Here is an 18108-nt window from a genome sequence, read left to right as displayed (position 1 = left end):
AAACAGTTTACAGAGTCAGCATATTAGTCCCCAACAATTTGGCTCCTCATTTTAACCACTTTGAAAGGAAGGAAGGCTGAGTCAACCTTGAGCCTGGTGAGATTTGAACTGCCAAATTGCAGGCAACCGGCAGACAGCAGAAATAGCCTGCAGTACTGCATTCTAGCCACTGAGCCACCACAGCTCTTAAATAAAATAAATAAAAGTAAAAATAAGACCAGTGAGCCTTGTATAAGAATCAACGGGAATTTATTGGTTTGTTGATCTATTGATGCGATCACTCCCAGTCTCACTTACAGATCTGGTTGTGGACAGTGGGGGGGTTTGGTCCTCCATACATTGAAGATCTGCCACTTCTTCAGGGAATGTTTCTTTTTTTAAAAGAATAACATGGAGAATAAATAGTATATAAAGAGTAATTGAGGGGCTCAGTGGCTAAGATGCTTGTCGCCGGTTCGACTGCCTAGTGCCATGTAACGGAGTGAGCTCCCATTACTTGTCCCAGCTTCTGCCAACCTAGCAGTTCGAAAGCACGTAAAAAATGCAAGTAGAAAAATAGGGACCACCTTGGTGGCAAGGTAACTGTGTTCCGTGCGCCTTCACCATTTAGTCATGCCGGCCACATGACCACGTCTTCGCACAGCGCTGGCTCTTTGGCTTTGAAATGAAGATGAGCACCGCCCCCTAGAGTCGGGAACGACTAGCACATATGTGGGAGGAAACCTTTACCTTTAAAGAGCAATTGGGAAAAACATTTTCTTGCACAATGCTTTAATTTTTCCCCTTGATTTTTATTGGCCACTCTATAAAGCACAGCAGCAAAGCATGCCCTCATTTACAAATTGTAAATTGCTGTTGTGTCTCTCAGTTTAAGGACAGATAAAGGACTAGTCTCTCACTTCAGCTTTATAAATTCACTTCAGCTTTATGAATGACTATCCTCTCACTTGTTTGCATTAACAGTTATAATCCTTCCATGCCAGGGTTATGGACCTCACTTTTTTTCACTAAGAATGAGAGCTGAATCACACTGTTCATTTTTTTCTTCACTTTTTGCTCAAGGAAAAAGAGTTTGTAGAAAACTGTAATAAACAGGAGAGGGGTTTACAGAGTAAGGGGGGAAATTATACAGTACTTTCCTTGCCAGCCTAATACAACTTCCTGGAGCTAATAGGAGGGAAAGAAGGGGAAGTGGCACGGAAAAGATTAAGCCACTTCATCAGCAAAAAGGCCCTTGAATTGTGTGTAACTGGTTGGCAGGAGAGGTGAAGTTTTGAGCCTTCATCCCAAAGGTGCTTTTTCAAGAGGCAACTGGACTTTCTGGTTTTTCTTTTCACTTCTCATCCAAGAAGATTCTTCAGCTCTGGCTGGATGGTACAGAATGGGAGGATTTATATTCCTTGCAGACAGCTGCTCATTTGCATTCTTATAGTTGAGATCATCTGGAGGTTTATCTGTGTCCTCAGGGTCATCTGAATAGTGCAAATGGGTGTGGAGCCGCCTTGGAACTGTTGAAAGGACTGGGTTGTAGACTGGAGATAGATTATGTCCTATCCCTTCCCCTCTGTTGAGAGAGAGCTGTTCAATTTTGACATAGATGGACCCTTTGACTCCTCTTTCAAACCAACAGTCGCCTCTGTCCAGAATGTGGACTTTGCTGTCTTGAAATGAGTGGACATTGTCTTTTAAATGCAGATAGACTGTTCAATCTTGTTCTCCAATGTTGTGCCATGCGTTTATGAAGTGGTTGTTTTGTTTCCTCATTGTACAGATCTGCACATGGCTTACTGCATATACCACGTTGCTCAGTTTGTGTCTGGGTGTTTTACTCTTGGGGTGGACAAGTTTCTGCCTTTGTGTATTCTTGGATTTGAAGTTTGCATATATGTTGTGTTGCTAAGAACCTGATGACACACATAAACCTCCAGGTTGCCTCACCAGCTCTAAAAGAATGCAAATGACCAGCTGTCTGCCAGGAATATAAATCCTCCCATTCCCTACCATCCAGCCATAGCTGAAGAAGATTCTTGAATGAGAAGCAAACATCTTCAAAGAAAAACCAGAAAGTCCATTTGCCTCTTGAAAAAGCACCTTTGGGACAACCATAACCTGGATGACTGAGAACCTCCATAAGCCAGGGATGTTAAACTCAAGGCCCAGGGGCTGGATCCAGCCCACAGAGTGCTTAGATGTGCCCCGCAGGGCCATCCTGGAAACAGCAAAGGACCGGCCCGCGGTGCCTCTGCCAGTGAAAACAGAGCTTTGTTTCCATTGGCAAAGGGTTACAGGAGGCCGTCGCAGTGAAAAACGGAGCTTGTGAGGGCTGCGGGTGGCTCTCCTGAGCACCATTTTCACTGGTAGAGGCGAAAATGGGGCCTGTTTTCACTGGCAGAGCACTTGGGTCATCACAGGTGCCCTCAACATGAGTGATGTTGAGCTGGCCACACCCACCCTGAGCCCCCGAGGTCAAATACATCCCTGATGCATCCGTGAATGAAATCGAGTTTGACACCCCTGCCATAGGCATTTTGGGACTTAGTTATCCACTGTGTAAGCTGTAAAAACTGGAAATTGTATTCTCCCCCCCCCTTTTTTTTTAAATCACAATTACATTTTTATTTTCTGTTGCCAGCTAATTTGCAATGTCAGTGTAGTAGAATCTGTTATATTTCAGGGGAAGATAAGATGCAATTACGTCTTTCTTTTGAGTTTTATCAGCTGCACCTTTCACTATATCTCACTTCTAGGAACAACCATTTTGTTCTTCTAGTTATAAAAACGGATAAAGCATCAGTTTATATAGTAAAGCAGCTCTATTAAACATACCTATTAAGAAAAAAGTCTTAACAATCCATAATTTGAGCAATAATTTTACAGAATACTTTATGGTTTCTGGAATTCATCTTTGGAAAAACTTATTTATTCTTACAATAACTTTTGGAGAAGTGAAACTGAGCAGACAGATATTTGCAACCTTTCTAATAAATCAGCTGTGTTTTGCAAATACTGGTAGTCTTCAACTTACAACTGTTCATTTAGTTACCATTCAAAATTACAATGCCACAGAAAAAAACCCGACCGGTGACCATTTTTCACACTTCCAACCATTGCAACATCTCCGTGGTATTGTCTTCTAAATTTGGACGCTTGACTATTGGTATGTGGTTTTGACATTGAGACAATTTATGACATTATCTTGGGATCATGTGACCATCTTTTGCAACCTTCTGACAAGAGACCTCAATGGGGAAGCCAGATCCAGTTAGCAACCGTGTTCCTAACTTAACACCTGCAGTGACTCCCTAACAACTGTGGCAAGAAAATTAATAAAATGGGGGCACATTTAAAAACTTAATTTAAAAAAAAAAAAATTTAAAAAAATTAAATTTTAAAACTTTTAAAAATTTAAAAAAAAATTTAAAACTTAAAAACACATTTAAAATCTTAAAAACTGTCTTGCTTAGCGGACACTTTGGGCTCAGTTGTGATTATAGAGGCGAGATGGTGCAATGGTTAGAGTGCAGTACTGCAGGCTACTTCAGCTGACTGGTAGCTGTAGTTCAACAGTTAAAATCTCACCAGGCTCAAGGTTGACTCAGCCTTCCATCCTTCCCAGGTGGGTTAAATGAGGACCCAGATTGTTGGGGGCAAAATGCTGACTCTGTAAACCGCTTAGAGGGGGTAAAAGCATTGTGAAGCGGTGTATAAGTCTAAGTGCTATTGCTATTATCAGTAGAGGAGACAGTCCTCTGTTAACAACAATAATTGGACTAGAATTTCTGTTGCTAAGCAATGCAGTTGCATAGTGTGATGTCACATGGCCACATTGCTTAATGATAGCAAATCTTGACAGTCCTCTGTTGCCATTATTAAGTGAAAATTGTGGGTCGTTAAGTGAGGACCACACATGACTGTGACTTGCATCCTCCTGCTGGCTTCCCACAAGTGAAGTCAATGAGATGAGGTGGGTGGAAGTTGCAAGTCCAGGATAGCTTGCAAGCAGGCTGGAGGGTAGATGAATACTATGGAACAAGACAGGGGTTGCTTCTGTGCCACCCAAGTGCATGCAGGCTAAGGAAGGGGGTACTGCAATGCATGTAAGGCTATGGACTACAAGATCTCCGAGATCTCATGCAGGTAGTCCTCGACCTACGACCCACAATGGAGCAAATTTTTGCTGCAAGTGAGATATTTGTTAAGCGACTTATGCCCCATTTTACAATCTTTCTTGCCACAATTGTTAAATGAATCACTGCAGTTCTTAAGTTAGTAACACAGTTGTTAAGTGAATCTGGCTTCCCCACTAAGGTTGCTTGTCAGAAGGTCGCTAAAGGGGATTGCATGACCCCGGGACCCTGCAACCGTCATAAATATGAGTCAGCTGCCAAGTGTCCAAATTTTGATCATGTACAATACAACAGCAGAGCTGGAAAGGACCTTGCGGGTCTTCTAGTCCAACCCCCTGTGATGGTGAACCTATGGCATCATGCCACAGGTGGCACAGACCCATTTGTCAGGGCACATGAGGTATTGCCTTGTCAGCTGGCCAGTGCTCATGTGCGCACTTGCCAACTGATTTCGGCCCTTTGAGGCCATTTTTCACCCTCCGGAGGCTTCCTTGAAGGCTTCTGTTTTCCGGGAATGTACTTCCGGTTTGCTTGTAGGGTCATTTTTTGCCCTCCGGAGCCTTCAGGGAAGGGCCAGTTTTAGCTTTCCAGAGCCTTCAGGGAAGGGCCAGTTTTAGCCCTCCGAAGCATTCAGGAGCTTTCAGGAGGCTTCCCTGAAGGCTCCGGAGGGCAAAAAATGACCCTACGAGCAAACCGGAAGTCACTTCCAGGTTGCTTTAGCCCTCTGGAGCATTCAGGGAAGCCTCCTGAAAGCTCCTGAATGCTTCGGAGGGCTAAAACTGGCCCTACGAGCAACCAGGAAGTCAATTCCTGAACTTCTGGTTTGTACTTATGGCCGGTTTTTTCGCACTCCGGAGGCTTCAGAGCAATAGCAGTAGACTTATATACCGCTTCATAGGCCTTTCAGGCCTCTCTAAGCGGTTTACAGAGAGTCAGCATATTGCCCCCAACAATCTGGGTCCTCATTTTACCCACCTCGGAAGGATGGAAGGCTGAGTCAACCCTGAGCCGGTGAGATTTGAACCGCTGACCTGCTGATCTAGCAGTAGCCTGCAGTGCTGCATTTAACCACTGCGCCACCTTGGAACCTCCTGAAGCCTCTGGAGGGCCTCCGGGGAGACTGTTTTTGCCCTCCCCAGGCTCCTATAAATCCTCTGGGGCCTGGGGAGGAGGAAAAAAGCACACCAAAAATGGGTGGGTGGGTTGCTGGGTGTGCATGTATGTGCGCTGGGGTCGTGCACAAAGCATTATGGGTATGGCACGCCCGCACAAATCCTCCTGCGCTCCCCCCGCTTTTGGCACGCAAGCCAAAAAAGGTTCGCCATCACTGCCCTATAACGTTCCAGACAAATGTGATGAAGGGTTTTTTTGTGTTTTTTTTGGTGCAACGGTTGTAAAGTATGAAAAAACAGTCATAAGTCACTCTTTTCCGTGCCATTGTAACTTCAAAAGGGTTACTAAATGAATTGTTGTAAGCTGTACTCCATAGCAGAGTTCCTCTGAAGAAAAAGCAGTGAAGCAATTTGCGATCTTTCCTGCTGGCTTTGCCCTTGACCTGGCTTGTGAGAAGTCAGCAGGGAAGGTTGTGAATAGTGACCCCATGATTGGGATGCTGCAACTCTTGCAAGTGTGATTCAGTCACCCGTCCAAAGTGCCTGAATTGCAACCATGTGACTGAGGCGGTGGTACGATGGCTGGAACTTCAAGGACCGGTTAGAAGTACCACTTGTTGAGTGCCTTTGCTGTTTTGAACAGGTTATTAACTGAGGACTACCTGTACTCTATTATGTTTTTTATTTTGGATTGAATTTCTGTAATGAATAGATCTCATTGTGATTTTTTTTTTAAAGCAGTGTTTATCAGCTGATAACCTAAGAAAGTACAATTATTCAAGTTAACATAATCTAGTTCAAGGAGATAGGTGTACAACTGCTTAGGTTTTGTTGTGTTTATAGGAAGTCCTCTTCTGGTAACTGCCTTGCGCAACAACTGCGGAATTAAGACAGTGATGAAAAAAAAATTTGTGAGCAATCATTGCAGTTATGACCTTTGCAGATTGTGAAGGAAAGAGAAGCTGAAATAAGATTGTAAGCAGAGTCATAAGTTCATTCAGTGACCACTTAACAACTAAGTTGCCGGTCCCAATTGTGGTCGCTAAACAAAAACTAACTAACTTTTTATGCTTTTAAAGTACTATAGACAAATTGTGGCTTTAATGAAGGAACAGAAGGAAATATTGGGGCAAGCAAAGAAGGAATAAGTAGGTGTGTAATTTGGGATGGGCAGGAGGTCAGTTATGTGGCTGGTCTGCTCTATGTATAACATTTGTCTGTATCTATCTAAATCAGGGGTGTCAAACTCAAGGGCCAGGGGCCGGATCTGGCCCATGGGATGCTTTGATCTGGTCTGTGGGGCCACCCGAGAAACAGTGAAGAACTGGCCCCCAGCACCTTTGCCAGTGAAAACAAAGCTTCAGGAGGGCCACACGCACCCCTCCCTAGCTCCATTTTCACTGGCAGAGCGTTGCAGGAGGCAGTCACAGCCAAAAAACGGAGCTCAGGAGCCCATTTTCTCTGGCAGAGCACTCGAGCCATCACAGCCTCCCCCTACATGAGTTACATTGAGCTGGCCATGCCCACTCTGGTCCCCCAACAGTGGTGGGTTTCAAAAATTGTTCAAACCTACTCTGTGGGTGTGGCCTCCTTTGTGGGAGTGGCTTGCTGCCCATGTGACTGGATGGGAGTGGCTTGCCACCCATGTGACCAGATATGAAGATGCCGACGATATTTGTCAGAACCACCTTAAATTATCTCACACACAGCACTGGCATGCATAAGAATATGATGTAAACTTGTTTTTTAAAAGGCATCTTTGGTTTGCATTAAAACAACTTCAACACACGCAATGTTCTGATTGCACCACAAACGCAGTAGTCATCCTTACCTTTCACAGAGGCTCTGAGTTTTATAAATATGAGCGTGATAGTGTAGAATAATCATATCCAAGGACCAGTGGTGGGTTTCAAAAAATTTTGGAACCTCTTCTGTAGGTGTGGCCTGCTTTCCGGGTCCACTGGTGGAACCTCTTCTAACCAGTTCAGTAGATTTGATGAACCGGTTCTACCGAATAGGTGCGAACTGGTAGGAACCCACCTCTATCCCCCAAGGTCAAACATAACCCTGATGCAACCCTCGATAAAATCAAGTTTGACACCCCTGATTTAAATGAAATGAATCAATATAAACGTAGAAAGAAATTGCAACGGATGCAAATAGTTAAGGGATTATCTTTAAAGATCAAAACAGCATGGGCCTATTTCAGCGATGGAACTACTATGAACCTTGACAATTGAGGACTCTCAGATAAGCTGGAATGCTTATCTTTTTATACCTTTGGCAAAAAATTGGTCCTGATCTCTCAAATGCAAGCAAGGTCATCTGCCTAGCAGAGATTTTGCGGTATGCGAAAGTTTGGCCTTTTGTCAACTACTTTGTATACAAAGGAAGGTTTCACAAAGCAAACATGTTAGGGAGGTTTGATAACTTCAGGAATGAAATTCAAAATAATTAATGAATTCTTGGAATAATTCAGTCATGCCTGTTTAATAACAAGGCTGAGTTACCAGGGAGGGGGAAGATGAAAGCATGATTTTTCTTGAAAAAGCATATATTAATGGGGGAGAGATTGATAGCTGAATTTCTCATAGAGCTTTCTTGTCGCCTAATAAAATAAATATACATCATCAAGATTTGTCACCAGTGAGAACTATATGGAATAGACAACTGTTGTTTTTTTTTAAAGTAATGTTTAAATGTTAGACTGGGCTTTCACATTGAACTAAACCATTACGCTTTGTGATGTTGGTTTAATATACGTATTATGATTGATAATTTAACAAGTTGATCGTGGTATATTGAATACATCATGGTTAAATACCATAACTTTGTATCTTGCATGATTCTGGTCTACCCTCATTTTGCAAATATCGTTTCATGTTAAAAGTTCTTTAATGTAGCTCATTTTCTTTTAGGGATTATGTAAGAAGTGAGCTAGAATCCGGTTACGAAGGGCCAATGTACCTAGAGCCTCTTTCCATGAATCGTTTTCTGACAGCTTTGATCGGTGAGTACATGAAACATCCATCACCTTCTATAGAATAGCAAGATTTACCCACGATTGCAATTAATGAAATAGCTCTTACGCCATCAGTAACAGTAATCCAGTAACATTTTAAGTCATGTTGTTGCATGCCCTGTGCCTCCAGGTGATCCTTTATAACAGTAGAAAACAATATCAATAGCAACAATTCATGTTCTCATATACCAGGCTGGAGTATGAAAATAGGTCTTAATTAGCATTGTGTCACTTCAGCAATAATATGCTTGTCTTTTTTTTAATTCTTTGACTTAAACTGGAAAGGAGGGTGGAGATGAATGATCCAGGTGACATTATATTCTTAATCAGGAAATAAAGAACTTCTGTTGTGAGTTTTTGTGTATATATCATTGTAAAGGTAAGTCCTCAACTTGCGACCACAATTGAGTCCAAAGTCGTATGTTGTTAAATGAAACAATTGTAAAGTTGTTATGACTTTCCTCTAATTTTTTTCCTTAAATTAATAACTTGAATCTGGGCTTCCCCATTGACTTAGCTGGTCAGAAGTTCGCAAAAGGTGATCGCACGACCCCGGGACACTGGAGCTGTCACAAATGTGAATCAGTTGCCAAGCATCTGAATGTACCTCATGTGACCGTGAGGATGCTGCAACAGTCATAAGTGTGAAAAGGAGTCATAAGTCATTATTTTCAGTGCCGTTTTAACTTCAAATGGTCACAAAATGAACTGTTGTAAGTTGTGGGCTACCTGTATAATTCAGAGTATGTTCTATTGTGTTGGCACCAAGATCCAGTTTAAGACATATTGGGAGACTGTGATTTCCCATTGTATGAAAAGTACCCGCACAAATCTACGGTGGTCCTGTTTTTCTTCTTTTGCGATCACATGTAAGAATTCTGCCAAGTAGATAGTACAGCAAATAAGATCAACTGAAGCTTTGATTTGTTGTTGTTTTATAAAGAAGCCACAGTTCCTTCAATTCAAATCCAACATTTATGAGTTATGGCTACTTTAAACCTAAACCTCATATATGTGAAAAGACGTTGGGAAGTGTATGAGCTGAATCCAGTTTACATTGCATCAACCTATTTGATCTAGATAGAGCTTTGTAAATGTAGCGCAAGCTGGCCTGAAGGATTCTTTCACAGAGCTCTCAGATTACTTCTTTCTGGGATACCAGATGTCCAAACTGTGGAATCCCAACATCTAAACAACTGTTCTCACAACAGCTGTCCAGTCCCCTTTGATCTTTTAACACAGAGGATGGAAGCAGAGCTTCCCAACTATCAACAAAGAAAATGAGTCAACCAATTTATTGAATTGGGAACTTGATACGGTATTCAAACTTGAAGGAGGATGCGCTTTTGGTTTTCGTACTGGCTTTGTGATTTTGGCTGGGTTTAAAAAAAAAAGATTTACAGTAATAGATTGATAGATTCTTTCAAAGTGAAAAACATTCCAGCCCTGTAGCTCAAAAGATTTGTCACCCATAGTACAGCTGGCCTGGCAGGAAATCAGTTTGCTGTTTAACAATGAAATCTAAACAGCTTACTTACTGAAACTATGATGTGTGACCTAGTCTTGGTTTGTTCATTTATTTTGGTTGATGAATGGATAATAGTTTTCAAAAACGTTTGCTCTATGGACAAGTTTTCCATCTCCCCTTTTGGGCTAATTTTCTGCCATTCATTATAAGCATGATTTATTTGTTCAAATAGAGGAAGAAACATGAGTCTATTGCAACTTTAAAATATTGATGTCTCTTTTCTGTCTTTCATATATCCCTCCAGTCCATATTTTATAGTTATTAATTCTTTGGGGAGTATTCCCATATTTAATTTTGATGAAAGCATGTACATTTATTTAAAAAGTCTGATTATTCTTTTGGCCCCTCTGCTAGTTTAGGAACTAATTTCCAGGTATATTATAAAGATAACCAGACAGAGCCTCTGCTTGGAAGACACACTAGAAAAAGAAAGAGATGGGGAAGGCACAAGGAAAATGGGAATTAGATCACAGCACAATATGGTGTGCAACTTCCCCTCCCAATTTAAGAACCGTGGGAAATGTAGCTGTGTGGATATGATGGAAGATTTGTTAAAGATCCTGAACCTGCTACAAAAGTCCATTTAGGTCAGGGGTGTCAAACCTGCATCGTCATATGATGTATCACAACTTTTTCCCCCTTCGCTAAACCGGGTATGGGCGTGGCCAGTGTGTGACGCATCCGTCCCTGGGCTGTGAGTTTGACAGCCCTGATTTAGGGGATACAACTTGTTTACATTTGTTGTGAAGCATCAGTAATACTCAGAAGAAATCTATAATGTTTTGTTACATTTCTTGGGATCCCCAAGAAAATTAATTACTTTACATACAAAAGTTCTTAGGGATCCCAAGAAATGTAACAAAATTTTGAAAAGGAACTGGGAGTAATCTCAAAATGATGGCTTCTAATAGGAGACCAGAAGGGAAGAAGTTACAACACAAAAGTATATGTTTAATATCCAGGCACTGTTCATTCCCATCCTGATTTGTTAAGTTAGATTCTTTCTTTAAAGCCCATTGATTTTTAATCTTTTTAGCTTTATGAGCCTCAGCACACCTCGTGATTGTGAAATTAATTATAACTTGTATAACTAATACAGAAGAACATAGAATTAAAAAATGCATTTTAATTATTACTTATCATAGCGAAATGGGGGTTGGGTTCTTGGAAGTTATCCAAAACCCAGAAAGATACATTGAATAAAATTAATAAGCTAACTGGGAGACTTGTCAGAATGGAGGCAGCCAGTATAGAAGCTGACTTCTAACTCAGCAACCAATATAATATTTTAATAAGATGATAGATGTTTATGAGTAAGCCGATGTAGTAATCATCCCAATCCATGCAGCTACTTTTAATGAGCTTTTAATTTCCAACTATTTTGACTATATAAAGGGGTGGTTTAGAAATATGTTGAAATAAGTACTTTGGATGTGACTTACATGTGAGCACAGACAGTATTCTCTGTTTTCTACTAAAGCAGCCTCCTTTTTCAGACTTTGAAATAGTTGCTTTAAGCATAGTTGGCTTCAGCGATTCAATGCCTCAAAGGAGCTGCAGCTTTGTTTTAATAGAAAGGTACTATGCTCGTAATAGAGTTATTTCTCTAGATCATTTCCAAAACAATTGCAGTCACATTATAGAAACATGTTGGCTGAAACTTTTGTTCTGGCTACTGTACCAGTTCATAATTCTGGAGTGGTACTCAAAGTGCTACATGTTCTTTCTCCATTTATAAAAACAAACACTTCATTAAAAAGATGCACAAATTATGTATTTGCATACAGTTTTTCTCAGAATACTGAAAGCTTGAGCAAAGATTGAACAAGAGAGTCACTGTGATATAGTAGTTAAGGTTACAGCTAGTCCTAGTTATGATTGGATCTGGGAAAACCCAAATTCAAATCAATTGTAAGTATGCCTGAAAGAGAAAGTGTGTTTTGTTTTGAATCCAAAACAAACAAACAAGTGGTTAAATTTATTAAACTCCAGAAGTTTTGCCAATCTGTTCTGTGAGATTTTATAGGGCAGTTGGGGGGATTCAGGATTCAGTGTCTTAACCCCTCTTCAGAGGTGGTATTCAGCAGATTCTTACCAGTTCTGGACAACCAATAGCGGAAATTTTGAATAGTTTGGAGAACCAGTAAATACCACCTCTGATTGGCCCCCATCCCCATCTATTCTCTGCTTCCCGAGTCTCAGTTGATCAGGAGGAAATGGGGATTTTGCAGTAACCTTCCCTTGCCACACCCACCAAGCCATGCCACAGAACCGGTAGTAAATTTTTTTGAATCCCACCACTGCTCTCTTCTTCTTAACCCATCCTGTCATGATATCTCTAGTGAGGTATTCACCCACTTGATCTTTCCAGATATTCCCCAACTGTTGCCACTCTCTGATCTTCCTGGTCTTTTCCTCCTTTTTACTTCTCTTTGGAATAGCCTGATTTTGGTCTGTATCCAGAACAAAGCAGTGTTATTTCATTTGATATTCAGACCCTCCTTCCGTTCAGGCATGAACCATTCTAAACCATCTACAGTTGTTCTGTAGGTGAACCAGTTTGTACATCCCTAAAGTTTACCCTCCACCTGGAAACAGACCCACCGCTCACTAAAAATGACTTTTAGCATACAAACTCTGTCCCAAATTACCTGAAAGGGAAGTTGTTGAGATACATTGGAGGAGGGCTAGCCATATACATTGCCTTGAGCTGCTGGAAGGAAAGCACAATGTAAATTTAACAGCAATATAAAAGAACGATATAAACAAGATCATTACCAAATACAGTGTAAGATAAAAACTGAAGTAACGGAGGTGATAACATTATAATAAGACTTGTTGTTCGTTGATGAAAGTAGCAGCTTGGTTCTCAGATTGGTTTGGCTTTTTTGTACTACTGTATCTACAGAATTTCAACTCTTTGTCCAGATAAGAGATGATCTTGTTCTATTATTTATTAATTTATTTATATCTCACCTTTATTATTTTTTAATAAACAATTCAAAGCTGCGAACATGTCCATTACTCCTTCCTCCTATTCTGATCATAACAACAACCCTGTAAGGTGGGTGGAGGTGAGAGAGAGAGAGCAATTGGTCCAAGATCATCCAGATGACTTTTATGGCTAAAGTGGGACTTGAACTCATGCTCTCCCAGTTTCTAGCCTGATATCTTAACAACCTTATAGGATCAACTTTTGCATTAGACATTGGAAGCAAGCATTTACATTCTCATCAGGGTAGTCCGTTATCAATATTCAAAATTGATTTTGTTTCAATTCAAGATTATACATGGAAGTTATGGTTGCAAATAACCTGATTTTTGCAGTGGTAAAGGCAGAATTGTCTTTGTTTTAATAACCATGTTTACTGAGCCATTATGGTTAAGTTTGAACCTGCCCTAAGAAGGGTGTGTGTCTGTTATTTAGCCTCACTGCATTTTTTTGAAAGCATGTCATTTGCTACTCTTAAAAACTGAAAAGGTGAAGTCAAATGGAATCATCAGTTAAAAAGTTTCTTCGATGGTTAAAACTTCATGAAGAGCTAATATGTAGCCAATGACTGGTAAGGAAATATAAATATTTTAAAAGGAAAAAAAAAACAATGGCTGCGTTATACTATATTAGGCAATTTGGATCTCAAGTGTACTTTTCACTACTCCTAAGTATCACATCTTAGAGCAAGAGTTATTAATATAGTATAAGGGGTCCTTAACAATTACGGGTCGTAGTATGAAATTTATCAAGAATGCAGTGTACTTACAACTTCGTCATGTATTTTTCAAGATAATGTTCGCACTCTCTTCTGTGGGATAACCACGCCATGGTCTTGGAAGTTATTGAATATTTTATTTGAAATATTCTACATAAATGCATGAGTAGTAGATTACATTGTTCCGGTCTGGTCTTTTTCATCTCAACTTATAACACTATAGCAATATTCATGATTATGAGCTGATTTGATTTATATAAATTACCCTTTAAGGGAATTTTTCCACAAGTTGTTACAAAGAATGAGCCAAGTCAAGTGTATGAGGAACTAATTTTTATTCAAATTTTCAGACCACTTTAATTCTATTTTGGGACCAAATTTAATTCTATTTTTTTTTAAAAGAGGCTCATATAGGATTATGTTTCATTGTCAAGAGTTGTTTTTTTAATTTAGTTCATTTTTATATATTTGTATGCATATTTTGAAAAACTGAAAATGAATATGCATCTAGTCCCCATTTCTGCAAGTTTCTGAGAATGGGCTATTGAAATTGGGCGGTAAAGAGTTAACTAACAGCTACATATTTTCCCATGATTATTTTATAAAATAAAACCTTGTATGGTTCTTAAAAATACATATGAGACATTTATTCCAGTGGCATCCAAAGAAGTCTCTTTTGAGTCAAACTCAATTCCTGGTGATTTCACAGAAGTGCCATGTAATTTTCACAGCAAGAGTTAAAGAAGACAGTTTGCCATTGCCTTCTTCAAGGATATATAAATGATATTCCCCCTAAAAATAAAATAAGTGGCTGAACCCATACGATTACTCATACAAGTTACATGTCATTGCTAAATGAGAGGGACAATCAAAATAAAGATGTAGTTGGTATTTTCAGAGATAGAGAGGAAAAGGAATTATAATGAGAAACTCTCCTCCCCTTGGGTTTTTTTGGGGGGGAGATAAAGTGACAGGATTTAACTGCTTGGTGTTCTTAATCCTTTGCAGGTCAGCTGGTGGTCTGCACCCTTTGTTCTTGTGTCATGAAAACCAAGCAAATCTGGCTCTTTTCTGCTCACATGCTCCCTCTGCTGGCCCGGCTTTGCTTAGTTCCTCTGGAGACTATTGTCATCATCAACAAATTTGCAATGGTGTTCACTGGCTTGGAAGTCCTCTATTTCCTGGCGTCGAATCTTTTGGTGCCATACAATTTAGCGAAATCTGCCTATAGAGAACTTGTCCAGGTAAGACCTATTCTGTATACAGTATTGACAATATATGTTTTGAAAAAAAGAAAAATCCTGGCCGGTGTGAATTATTCATTTCTCTTCTGTGGGTACATGATAAATATAGGTTGTCCTCGGTTTATAACCAAAATTGGGACCGGAATTTTCATTGCTAAGCAAGGTGGTTGTGTTAAGTAAATCACATCCAATTTTATCTTTTTTGTGACTCATGACTGTTGTTAAATGAATAAGGCAGTTGTTAAGTAAGTCATATGGTCCAATTCCCCCCTTGACTTTGCTTATCGGAAGCCAGCTGGAAAGATTGCAGATGGTTATCACGTGACACCAAACCATTGCAATGGTCATAATTACATGCTGATTGCCAGGCACCCAAAATTTGATCACATGACTGTGGGGATGCTGCGACAGTTATAAGCAGATGACCAGTTGTAAGTCATTTCTGTCAGTACCATTGTAACTTCAAGTGGTTACTAAATGAATGGTTGTAAGTTGAAGATTACCTATATACTTCAGATGACATTTTAGGTAACGAGTGAAAAGAAAATCTGGTAATGTTATTCAATGGGTAGCTGGGAATTTTAAAAAAAAAAATATGTTAGAAAATACTCTCCTGTCCATGGCTAGCGTAAGACATTTTAAAGCAGGAATTTTTACTTACTACTGCCAGTTACGTATATTTTGAATCTTTTGATACATCTCTTGATTTCCCATTAGACTTCAACACAGTTTTATAGCTGAATGTGTGAAAACAATTACTGATGCAGAAGAATGGAAATGTTTTGAAATAAAATAAAATATTTTTTTTTATGAAATACGTATGAGACATGTCTAAAAGGGTTAATAATCATTTGGGAAATGCATTGAAGCTACATCCTCTATCAAGCTCTCTATTAAGCCGTATTTATTGGTGTAATTTGTTATTGAATAGTGGATTTTAGGTTGGACTGTTCTAATGTAATATCAGTGACTACAACTCTTTTTTTAAAAAAAATAAATCCCATCTTTATTATTTTTATAAATAACTCAAAGTGGCAAACGTGTGTAATATTCCTTCCTCTTTCTATTTCCCCTAAAACTCAGTGTGTTAAGAGAGTGACTGGTCCACAGGCATCTTACCCATCATTAGTGATTAAGTTGGGACTAGAACTTAGTTTCCTGGTTTCTAGCTTTTGTTCCCTAACCATTAGACCAAACTTTACTCCACTCCTGACTTTTGTTGATTTATCCTGTAAAATGTCATCTACAAACAGTACATTTTGGCACAATTCCAGGATGCTAAATCAGGATAGTCTTTCCCTTTTCGAAACATTGCTTCTTGTGTGTTTGTAATAAATCCTTTGGATTAAAAAATACTATGACTCCTTAAATTGTGAAGTTAATGAACCACTGAAATTGCTAATTATGCTGTTGCAATCACAAATGCAGCTGTAGAATTGAAGACATATAAATAACCATCAGCTTGTTAATTAACAAGATGCTCTGCTCTCTTTTAAAATAGCAATCTTGTAATTCCATTTTCTTCCTGTGTCGCTTAGGGAGAATTCAGTGGGCAATAGTTATCCGAGCTGATTCAACTGGCTAGTTTATTCCATGAAGAACAGCCCATTTCAACCTGATGCCAGCTAGAATCTTGGCAACTAAAATTCCTATCAGCTCTAGGAAAGAAAAAGGATGACCCACATGACTATTAATATCAATTAATGGGATGTTAAACATATAACTAGTGCTACATTGGGAACCAGTAACACAGGTGGAAGGATGGAAGGAGTGTTTTTTTTTTCTTTTTTGCATGAAGTAGTATGAAGCTGCAGCATATTTCCCTTTTTGTGAAGCTCAAAGGGTGGTCCATCTTTCCTTTTATTCTCGTTAGAAATCTTCTGAGTTACGTTTGGCCACAATTTGGCAACTAGTCCCAAATAATTGGCTGAATGGAGATGTGAGCCTGGGTCTGCAGTTCATCATATTTTAAGCAAAGGAATTAGTCTGTGTTGCTTGAAGCTAAGGACGCTGCATAAAGGAAAAATTGGAAGATGAGTTTCTTGGTTTTGCCTATGCATCCGTTTTCCCTCTCTGCTGACATAAAAGTTGGAAAGTCTCCCTTATGGATCTTTTCAGGACAAACTGAACGACCGTAGCTAGATCTGCTATCAGCACCGTGAAGATATATAGCATGGTGGTTTTGGTTAGGATTCAGGTAATTTGTATACAAGGATTAGATGCCACTTAATTGGAGCATTGATGCATGCTTTTCATGCTGTGGGCAACTTTTTCCTACTTCTCTGCATGAAGACTGGGCTGCCCACAGGGCAGAATCCTTAATAAGCAGCAGCTCCCCTGGAATTCTTACAAATAGCCTAAGAGAAGAAACAACATCCAAGGGTTTTCTGTGTACAGATTCCTTTTCTTCCTTTTCTGTGTATGTCATTGCCTCCTTAGAGTTTGTTCCCTAAGTTTCATCCTTTATTTTAGAAGCTATCTTATTATGGTCCTCATTGTCGCATGCACAACCGGTTAGGGCACGAAGGCAGCTTATGTCAGCATTTTACAAAACAGTTATTGCATCTGTAAAATTGGATCTATTTCATTTTTTTTTTTTTTGCCTTTCCTACGAAGAATATGTGGCCTACTTCCTCCATCCCGTTCCCGAAAATAGCTGATTTCCAGAACCCCAAAAAGGAGAGCGTTCCCCAGGGAGGGACCTTTGCAGCCATTGAGAAATGCAAACTGGGTTACAGTTAAGGATCATACTATCATTTTACCAACTTCCTTTGTAAATTACTCAAGAGTATTTAAACTATTTAGAAGATACTCATGTCCTGCAGTTTTTGTAGGAGATGCTAATAAAAAATAAACAGTGTTTGAGAGTAACAGTGTACAGTGCAGAACAGAACAAAGGGAGAGTATTATATAAAGTAACATAATTGCCACAGAGTTAATTGCCCCCCAATTGCATTTCAAGCAATTGGTACGCAATCTAATATAATTATAGCTCAGTGATTTTGTGTTAAGATTCTAATCTTGCGTAATCACTAGTTAGGAATAGCAACTTTTGTTAATAGCACATTGTAATCACAATCTTATTGCTCCTTAAAAAAGAAACTGCATGCTTTCTGATACTTTAAAAAAAAAAATCTAAAACCTTCATACTGAAATTACACAAAGCCAGCCTGACGATTAACTCATCTTACACAAACGTTGGCTCAAAGTACGTTCATACTGAACTCGAAAGGTCCATCAGTAGGTGAAAATTTGCAGCAGAGTCAATTTCGTTTTGCAGGTACTTCTCCAGGGCATTTCAGTTCAAAAACCACATTTCCTGGTGTAGGGAAAAGTCAAGGCAGAGCTAGTTGCAAAGCTTATCC

At 39.6% G+C, this 18108-nt stretch overlaps 1 protein-coding gene across 2 annotated transcripts in view; it reads left to right on the top strand.

Moving 5' to 3' along the window:
* RNF145 (ring finger protein 145) overlaps positions 1-18108 on the top strand; it is a 74470-nt gene that overhangs the window by 36762 nt on the left and 19600 nt on the right. For both annotated transcript variants that reach the window (XM_032210562.1, XM_032210563.1), the window contains exons 4-5: positions 8158-8249; positions 14508-14743. In XM_032210562.1, coding sequence (XP_032066453.1) covers positions 8158-8249; positions 14508-14743 — 328 coding nt within the window. The remainder of the gene's footprint in view (positions 1-8157; positions 8250-14507; positions 14744-18108) is intronic.

Source organism: Thamnophis elegans, chromosome 2 (genome assembly GCF_009769535.1).
Source record: "Thamnophis elegans isolate rThaEle1 chromosome 2, rThaEle1.pri, whole genome shotgun sequence".
In the NCBI taxonomy this organism is placed as follows: Eukaryota; Metazoa; Chordata; class Lepidosauria; order Squamata; family Colubridae; genus Thamnophis; species Thamnophis elegans.
This window is presented reverse-complemented; position numbering and strand designations above follow the sequence as displayed.